The 10542-nt window shown below is 25.3% G+C and overlaps 1 protein-coding gene across 1 annotated transcript in view; it reads right to left on the bottom strand.

The window, feature by feature from the left end:
• Positions 1 to 8078: 8078 nt before the first annotated feature.
• LOC134835162 (dopamine receptor 1) overlaps positions 8079 to 10542 on the bottom strand; it is a 67671-nt gene continuing 65207 nt past the window's right edge. Inside the window, exon 6 of the mRNA XM_063850032.1 lies at positions 8079 to 8622. Within this exon, the coding sequence (XP_063706102.1) occupies positions 8079 to 8622 (544 nt within the window). The remainder of the gene's footprint in view (positions 8623 to 10542) is intronic.

Raw genomic sequence — 10542 nt, 5'->3', positions numbered from 1 at the left:
TCTTCTTTTATTATTTTATTTTATTTTTTATACATTCTCTCTTTTTATTTTATTTCTTTTTTTTATTCTTAATATCATCATTTAAAATTTATCTGCACTATTTTATTTTTTATACATTCTCTCTTTTTATTTTATTTCTTTTTTTTTCCTTAATATCATCATTTAAAATTTATCTGCACTAAATTTATCTAATAATATCTCTTCATATTTTTTTTTTATTTTTTTTATATATAAATAATTCCATTTTTTGCCAGTAAAGTACAATGATTTATTCAACAATTACATCATTTTATTCGAATATACAGGATTTTTCGTCTTGGAATTTATTTTCGCGCAAAAATAAAATAAAATAAAGGTGAAAAGACAAATTAAGAAAACTTTTTGGAACTTTGACGCAAAATTGCTTGATTACAAAGATTTACCATAAATAAATATTTTATGAGGTACGCGAAGTTTTTCATTTTATATATATTAAATGCCATTCTCATTCGTTCGTTCATTTTAAAATTTTTAATGAAAAACTTCATCATAAAGGATTTTTTGTAACACTTTTTAAACAAAATTAATTTACAACCTTTTTTGACGTGTGCATGATTTTTTTTGTTAATTAAAAATGCATGTCAACACGTTCTTTTATGATTATAAAAATCTCAACAGATAAAATTTTATAAAGATGAATAACAGTTATGATAAACAACGATAATAATAATAACGAGAAACGGAAATTACCTACTTTTTATTAATGGAAAGGATTTTTAAGCCAAATTAACGGCTTTTTCATTTAAAATTTAATTAGTAATTAATTTATAAATAAATCTCTATTTATTTTTATAAATTTTTTTTTATCATAAATTCTTTCATTTAATTCTTTATAATATTAATATAATAAATTTTTATTTTTTTAAATATTTTTTTTTTTGCTATTTATTGTAAATTATAGTTTTTTTTAGTAAAATTAGTTTTCAGTCTTAAAATGCACAGGGAAATGTTTTTTTTTTAATTTTTTTTTCTTTTATAATTAGATATGTCTTCTTGTCTCCCGCTTATTTTTTCTTTGTTTATCTCTAAACATTTTTTTTAAACAATAAATTAATTTTAAATCAAGAATTTTTCTTTCTACAACAGGCGTAAATTTTCTCGCATCTATTTTTCTACTGTAATTAATTATTTTTTTTTGCTCTTTTGTTGGAGAAAAAGAAATACGATACTATATCACTATCAGCAATCAAGCTTAATGGAAGGGATACTTTTCATTATTATTTAACGTCTAAGTAGGAAATTCATTTACATTAATGATTGAATTTGTTGCAGTAACGTATATGTTATGTAACAGCGACATTTACTCGATATATTAATTAATTAATTTTTTTTTTACAATATGTGTCAACCATATTATGAGCTTATTATTTATACGGTAATTGTGAGACAACATGTAGAGAGCAATTTTTATTTGAGATTTTTTTGGAACATTTTCTTTGGACGACTTTTTGAATGAAATTTTCGTGTTAGGGGTGTTTAATTTAATTTAATTATGAAAAAAAATTAAATTAAAAAAAATTATTTAAAATTTAAATAAAATTATTTTAAATAAAAAATAAATTAAAAAAAAAAATTATTTAAAATGTAAAAAATGTAAATAAAATTATTTTAAATAAAAAATAAAAAAAAATTAAAATAAAAAAAATTATTTAAATTTTTTTTTTAAATAAATAAATTTTTTTAAAAAAATAAAATTATTATAATTTTTTTTAAATAAAAATTAATAATTTAAACTTAAAATTGATGAAATTTATAAAAATATATAATTTTTTTTTAAATATTTTTTATTATTTTTTTTTTAATTATAAATTAATAAAAAATAATTTTATTTAATTTTCATTAAAAAATATTTAAAAAAATAATTTATCTAAGAAAATTAATAATATTTTTAAATTTTAGGTACCTATTTTTAGTTTTATTAAAAACATAAAAAATTTAATTTAAAAAAAATGAAATTTGATGAAAAAAAATTAAATAAGAAAAATAAAAAAAATAATAAATTAATTTAAAAAAAAATTATAAAAAATATAATTTAAATATTTAATTTTTAAAAATAACTTGAAACACCCCCAACATTAATAATTATCATTATCTTCTATATAATACATTTTTTTTAAATGACTACCTACGCTTCTAATCCTATTATTTTTACGCTATCACTAACGATTCTTCGTATAAAAAAAATGAGTAGTGAAAAAATTGCAATTTCGCTTCAGGTGTAAAGTGCAGGAGATAAAGAGCATAGTTGCTCTGTAGGAGATTTAATTTAATTTTTCAAGCATCCTTTTATTTATTTTATTATTATTTTATTTTTAAAGCTATCTAAGGTGGATTGTAATTATATATCTTTAGGTATGTAGTTAATGAAAATGATGACAAGCCCATTTGAGACAAAGAAAGAATTAACGAAAGAAGAAGAAGAAGTGATCAAGTGATTTCCTTTCCTTTATGTTTTTGGTTTCAAGTGCGGTTGGTCGATCAAAAGTGGGAAAAGACAAACTTTTTGATTTGTTTTAAAATAAATAATATTCAATCTTCGACTTTTTCTCGAAGTAAGTATAGGATAGAATAATTGTTTTGTTTGAATCAGGTAAATAATGGACAAAAAAGTTTTCTCTTGACAAAAGTTGATCTTTGTTTCCTCCACAAATAAATACTAAATAAGTAAAATATTGGCAGATCTAAATTTTTTATTTTACGAAAATTGACATCCATTAAGACAAAAATCAATATTTCAAAGTTTTTCTTTCGTCGCAGATGATTTATGATACAAAAAAAGATGTGAAATTTTAATCGCTCAAACAAGGTGATGATAAAGTTGAGAGCAAAAAAAAAAACCACTTCCGGAAATCAATCAACACAAAAGTTTATGAAGAGACGTGTGTCGAATGCGTGTTCCGGCAGCAATCACACGAGCGAGAAACTTTTTTTATTTAACTTTTTTTTGTTTTTTTTTCTGTACTGAAAGAATTACACTGACGATGAGTGAGGATTTTATTCACATGAAGCAAAAAAAAAAGTTAAACTATGTGTAAAATCTTGGTTATGCCAAACATTGTCTAAAAATGAGTTTTAATCTAGTCTGGAAAATTTTTGTGTGAACATCAACGGAAGAGGCATAAAGATGATAAAAAGTATCATGTATGTTTCTATTAGCATCGTAATTTTCGCATTTTGAAAAAAAAATGAAGAAAAAATGAATTTTGTCTGTCGCAGTGTCTGACACGTGTGACATGAGGAGTACGAAAATGTGAAAAATTGATTTTAATGAAATTTTTTATGATACAAAGCTCATAAAAAGCTTTATGACTTTAATTTTGGATTTTTTTAAAAAATAAATAAAAAGAAATTTGAAGAAAAAAATTAAAAAATTGATTTGAGGAGTAAGAAAATGTAAAAAATATATTTCAACGAAAAATTTTTATGATACAAAGCTCTAAGGCTTTTATTTCAGGTCTATTTCTTTAAAAAATATTTCTGCCTATAAAAAAGAATGAATTCAGAAGAAAAAAATTGATTTTGTGATATGAGGAGTACAAAAATGTGAAAAATTTAATTTAATGAAGTTTTTTATGATACAAAGCTCATAGAATGCTTTATGGCTTTAATTTTGGATTTTTATTTAATAAACAGAAAAAAATTGAAGGAAACAATAAAAAATGACTTGAGGAGTACGAAAAAAATTGAAATTTTTGACGAGAGGAGTATGAAAATGTGAAAAAAATGTTAAAATTAAATTTTTTATGTTATGAAGATCATAAAAAGCTTCATAGCTTTAATTTCAGATTTTCTTTCTAATAAAAAGAAAAAAAAATTAATGTAAAAAAATTAAAACATGTGACATGAGGAGTACTAAAATGTGAAATTAAATCCCTTTAAACATTTTTCAACGTAAAAACGGTCTTTAAACTCATTTCATAATAATTTCATATTTTATTAAAATTTTCTGTAACAGAAAGTAACAAAATACGAACAACACACGAACAAAAAAAAAATGGAAAAGAATGATGAGATTTTTACTAACTAATGCCATATGAGAATAAAAAAGTTTTTTGTTTAACTTATGTTTTGCTCTTCCTCCTTTTCACTCTTTTCGAGTAAGCACATATGTGAACGAAGTATATTAACAACAACGCCTGTAATTGTATTTATAGTGGAATAGGGTTAAAACTTTGCATGAATGCGATGATGATGTATATGCAAGCGCCTTTAGGGTATAGCAAAAAAAAGTTTTTATTTAGATATTTTAATGAAACTAATTTGCTTCTTTCTCACATATTATTAAAATATTAAGCTGGGAGAATGTTAATGCGATTTGTTTCTCAATAATGAAGAACCAGACGTCTCCATTGATTGTTACATATTTTGTGTTTGGTGACCCGCACCATTAAATTTTCAATTGATGCCTGCATCGAAAAAGTTTTTAAATTCGTTAAATCCTGCTTTGACGAATTGATTGCAATCATCCAGTGATTGTTTAAAATTTTTATTTTTTTTGAGAATCCCGCAAATCCGCATTAAAAAAGCAATAAAAAAAAACAAAAAAAGTTTAGGAGAAAAAATTTATACGCAAAAAAAAATTGGAGTTGTTAAAAAAAATATTTAATACCTTTAAAAAAAAGTTAAAAAGTTACTTTAGAATCCTTTTGTTGTCTTTCTTTGAGTGAAATATTTAAAATTTTATCTATCAAGAGCATAAAATTATTTTTTTAAGAATGTGCAAAAAATTTCAGAAAGCTATTTTCAGAATATGTGCATCCTTTTGTTGTCCCAATTTCTTTTACCCCAATGCGTATTCAGTGAAATATTAAAAAATTTATCTATTAAGAGCAAAAAGTTAAACAACGGAGAATTAATTACGATATACGAACCAAAAAAAGTTCAAGTATGGGCATTGGGACAAAATTTCAGAATGTGCATTGGGACGAAATTTCAGAATGTACATAGGGGCAAAATCTTTGAATTTATAATTTTTTACTTTGCGATTTATCCTTTTTTTTCAATAAAAATTGCCCATTCTTATTGTTTAGGTATTTTTAAGCAAAAATGCGTATTCATTGAAATTTTTGTAGCTCAAACACAAGAAAATAAGTAAAAATCAAATTTTACAGAAAAACAGAAAAAAACTTTGCTTTTTCCCAATGCAAATTTTTAAATTTATCCTTTCAGCCCTTCATTTTTAAATAGCAAATTCTCGTTAAATGTTTGGGTTTAAAATAGCTAACAACAAAGAATCTACTTCTTTGATACTTGACAATTAAAATTTTGACAAGCAATTAAACTCAAAATGCACTCAAGTTCATCTCAATAGCAACTGTTAAGCATTTTTTTTACCGCTGCTTTAATTAATAGCGGCTTCTTTTTATTTTTTGCTCATTTGAAAGTCTTTATGTTATTATTATTATTATTATGTAACAAGGTGTGTGAGTCCGTTTACTCATTGCAACAGTAACTTAATCATAGGACGCTTTTAATAAGGCTCTTAGCCTCTTTTTTGTTGTTGTGTGATGCTTTGGCTCACAAGAAAGCAAGGAAAAAACATACAAAGGAAATTTATTATAATAACAGAGAAATTTCCTTTGGTTAATGTTAGATAATAATAGTCGGGGAGAATGGATAGTAATGCGTGTTGTGTGGCAATGTAATTATGTAATGAAAAAAAGGGGCAAATTGTTTGCTTAGATGAAAAATTACACAAAAGAAACTAGGTCTTGCGATTAATTTAGGATTAAAAATAATAATAAAAGGGATATACGTCTCTTGTCGTCTCAAGAGAGCAAAAAAAAGAGGAACAACGTGAAAATTGAATAATTTAGGAAAAAAGGATGCGTTCCAGGTTGTTGATTATACAATTCAAATTAGTCTGCAAAAGTTTTCAAGGAGCAGCGAGGTGAGTAGGTCAGAAATTAATTATTAAATTGAATTTTTTGCTCGTATTTTATGGCTCGTAATGTTTTTTTTTCAAGCAAAAAACGCTTAATAACAGGCTGCGAAAATTTATAATTTAAACTTAAGTTTAAGAAAAAAATTTAAAAAACTTGAATTTCGAAAGTCGAAGATTTTTTGGGTTTTAAAATATTTTTTTAAAAATTATTTAAAATTAAAATAAAAAAAAATAAAATTTAAAACAATTTTTTAAAAATTTTAAAAAATTAAAAAAAAATAAAAAAAAAATTTAAATTGTAAATTATGTCAATAATTTTTATTTAGAAAGGTCAAATAGTTAATTAGGATCTTGAAACGAAATTATTTGAATTTTTTTCTTTAAATTTGTTTTCTCAATAAATTCTTCATCGCTCAATAGATCAAAATTCATCAATACCAATTTAAAAAAAATAATTTGTTGAAAAAAAATCGAAAAGTAAAAAAGTTCGTTAATAACGACCTTTTCAAAACTTTTCATTGCACCCATTGACCTAATTTAGTTTTTAAAAAACTTTGTCAAATGACAATTTATTTTTTTTTCATTTCCCACAAACTAAATAAAGAAGGGTTTAAAAAAGGGTTGAATGTATAAAATTACTTGATAACTTCTTCATGTTAACTGACAATTTTCACTTCTTTCGTACAAATTGCTTTTTTTTTCGTGAATGAGTTTATGAAACCATCTATTCTTAGCTATGCCTATAACAGACTTTCAGGTGGATTTTGAAACTTGAGTAGTTTTTTTTGAAGCTTGTAAAAGTTTTGTTTTGTGGTAAAAATTTCCTTATTTATGAAATATGAGAAAAAAGCTTATAGAGTTACAGTGCACTACATTTTTTTTTATTCGTGAAAAAGATTTTCCCTGTTTTCCCTTATGCTTTCATTCCATAGAAAGTTTTAAAAGTGAGTATCACGTCATGTAAAAAATAACAGAAAAATAGTAGAAAAATGGTGCAGTTGTTGTGAATGCACAAGTAAAAGAGAGAAAAAAGTTAAATAATGGTAAAAGTGGTTTGATAGTGTGACACTTTTCGACGTGAAATTTCGCAATAATAAGACAAAAGGTGAACCGAAGTGTGTAACGAGAGAGAGAGAGAAAGGTGTAACAGGTGTCGCGTGCGTGTTTCTGTGTATATGTGTTTTACCCAATGGGCGAAAAACGGGTCAGATTAGCTCCTCAAGGTATTAAGTTAACCCTTCAAGGTATTAAATTAAGACCTCAAGGAATTAAATTAAGACCTCAAGGAATTAAATTAAGACCTCAAGGTATTAAATTAAGACCTCAAGGAATTAAATTAAGACCTCAAGGTATTAAATTAAGACCTCAAGGTATTAAATTAAGACCTCAAGGAATTAAATTAAGACCTCAAGGAATTAAATTAAGACCTCAAGGAATTAAATAAGACCTCAAGGAATTAAATTAAGACCTCAGGGTATTCAATTAAAACCTCAAGGTATTAAATTAAGACTTCAAGGAATTAAATTAAGACCTCAAGGTATTAAATTAAGACTTCAAGGTATTAAATTAAGACCTCAAGGTATTAAGTTAACCCTCAAGGTATTAAATTAAGACCTCAAGGAATTAAATTAAGACCTCAAGGAATTAAATTAAGACCTCAAGGAATTAAATTAAGACCTCAAGGTATTAAATTAACCCTTAAAGGTATTAAATTAGGACCTTAAGGAATTAAATTAAGACCTCAAGGCATTAATTTAACCCTTCAAGGAATTAAATTACGACCTCAAGGAATTAAATTAAGACTTCAAGGAATTAAATTAAGACCTCAAGGAATTAAATTAAGACCTCAAGGAATTAAATTAAGACCTCAAGGTATTAAGTTAACCCTTCAAGGTATTAAGTTAACCCTATAAGGTATTAAATTAACCCTTCAAAGGAAAAATTTATTCATTTTGAGGTGTTGAAAAATTCACTTCTGATGAGTTAATCTGACTCGTTTTTCGCCCATATGGCATCTAATAGGAACAATTGAGCATTCTGTACACGTATCGTATAATTATAGACTTCTCTTCTACTAAAATCGACAGCCATATTTTTACACCTTACAAACTAAAACGGGTTCTTTACACGAATCAAATTAGGAAACTTCTTATCGTCAGATTGCTGAAACTTGTTCGAGATCCGCGGAAGATCGTCCCGAATTGAGAACGACACTTTTTGCCGCGTAATCTGTCACATAGCGTTCACTACTTCTCGGATAAATGTTACCCATTTCCTGTCCGCAGCAATAAGTGCTGCGAGCTGTGAGCAATCGCTTAAACGCCTCACGGAATTCCGTGTTGAAAATGGAATAAATGATGGGATTCAGGCCGGAATTTGAGTAACCGAGCCACGACAAAATCTTGAAGGTTTGTCCGCCGATGCACGTTTTGCAAAATGCCGCTACAATGTTGACGCAAAAGAAGGGCACCCAACACACGAGAAACACTCCCATGATGACTCCCACGGTGATCGCAGCTTTGTGATCGCTCACGTGATACGGCGACGAATGTTGCTGCAAACTGCGCATCTTGAGCTTCTTGGCGGTTTTGTTGCCGCCATTGGGACGTCGCATGCTGCGATAACGCTTCTCCGTTATCTCGCCAGGCCGCGTTACCGCACGTATTGACTTGACATGCTTCTGTGCATAACAGTATAACCTGAGGGCGGAAAGAAAAGAGAAAGAAAAAAAAGTTGATTAAAAATTCTACACGACTTGAAAGGAGACAAGGCACGAGACTCATCAACGTCACTCAACTTCACGGAAATTCTTAAAATTCTTTTTTAATTAACACACGCAACAAAGTCAGAAAAGCTGCAAAATAGACAAGCCCAACAAAAAAAAAACCAAGATATCGTGGTTTGATAAATGGTGTGACAGTGCTTTTTTTTAGCAGGATGTTTTCTGTAATGAACAGCAGGACATTTTTCTTTGCTCGGAAATTTGTTTAGTGAATATGCTTTTCTGACTGATGAATAAAAAAAAATGAACACATGCAGTAAAAGTTGCCATCAACGTTAAATTCTTTGTGCTTTTAATGGGAACTAATTGGTCTGGTCATGGTTTTTGGACAAATTTTTGTTAGGAAATTGGATACAATGACATTTTAATGGAGAAAATTCGTTTATTTTTTTTTAGTTTTTTTTTCTGTGTCATCGTTGACGTAGTTGAAGTTAAAAAAACGTTTGTGGCAATGAGAGAGAATATTTTTGGAAATTTTGCTAAACTGTAAGTAAAGACTTTTTGTTGCATAAATCCTATACTTTATAGAGTAAGTCTATTATAAAAGGCTTTTGACAGTAAATTATTAAAAAGTTTTATATTTTGTTAAATTAAAGTTAGAGTAAATTTAATTATTTTAGTTTTTCTTCTTGAAAATTTGACGAAAAAAAAAATTATTTTAATTTTTTATATTTTTAACATTTCTCAAAATGTTTTGATTGGAAAAACTAAAAATCATACAAAAAATAACCTGAACCTATTTTATAAAGAAATTTTTATAAAATCTTAGATGAATTTTTTTAAGTCTTTAAAAATTTCCATTTTTTTTAAATTTTAATTTTTAACTTAACATTGTGACTTAAAAATTTGTAAAAAAATAAACGAAATTAATCAATTTATTTTAAAGTACAGGTTAAAAGATAATTTTTTAAAAATTAATTTGAAATAATTTTAAAATAAAATATGAAAAAAAATAAAATTTTTTAATAAATAAAAAATTAAAAATTAAAAAATAAAAAAAAATAAAATTAATTAAATTAAATATAATGCAAATTAATTAAAAAAATAATAATAATAAAAATAATTTTAATAAAATATAATATTAAAAAATAAAATATAAAAATTTTAAAAATTAAAAAAAAAAAATAAAATAAAATAAAAAAAAAATAAAATAATAAAATAAAATAAAATTATAAATAAATAAATTAAAAATATAAAAAAAATAAAAAGTTAAAAATATGAAAAAAAAATTAAATTAAATTCAATAAAAGTAATTAAATTAAATCTAATGCAAATTAATTAAAAAATAAATTTTCAATGATATAAATAATTTTTTTTGTATGTAAAACTCATCCTACGGAGAAAACTTTTTTGTATATCAAGAAGACATCAACAGTCAAAAAATATCTAATTAATGTCGTTTTCAGGCAAATTTGTGTTTAAAAGCTAATTTCCTGATGTTAATTAATTTTTAATAGCTAAATGTCTTTAAGCTCCAGTTCATCGAATAATTTTTACCCATTCTTAAAAAACACTTTTGGAAAAAATAAAAACTTTTGAAGGTTAGAAATCACTTTTGACGTATATTTTCAATATCTTCAATGGCAATTCAATAGCATAACAGAAAAATACCTTAACACCTGAGATACAAAACAGAAAGCAATATCTTATAATTTCTCAATCAATTTGCCGTTTTTATCTTTTGTAACGCCAAGCAAAGGCAAACACTCACGAACACACGATCTCGGCATAAAACACGAAACGCTCGATATTTTACCTTTTCTTATTATTATATTACGTCGCTGCTATTTCTCCTTTACAACTACTACCTTTGCTGTGTATATTTTTTAATGCCACA

Source organism: Culicoides brevitarsis, chromosome 3 (genome assembly GCF_036172545.1).
Source record: "Culicoides brevitarsis isolate CSIRO-B50_1 chromosome 3, AGI_CSIRO_Cbre_v1, whole genome shotgun sequence".
Lineage (NCBI taxonomy): Eukaryota > Metazoa > Arthropoda > Insecta > Diptera > Ceratopogonidae > Culicoides > Culicoides brevitarsis.
Note: the sequence above shows the minus strand (reverse complement) of the source record. Positions and strands in the feature narration are given on the sequence as shown.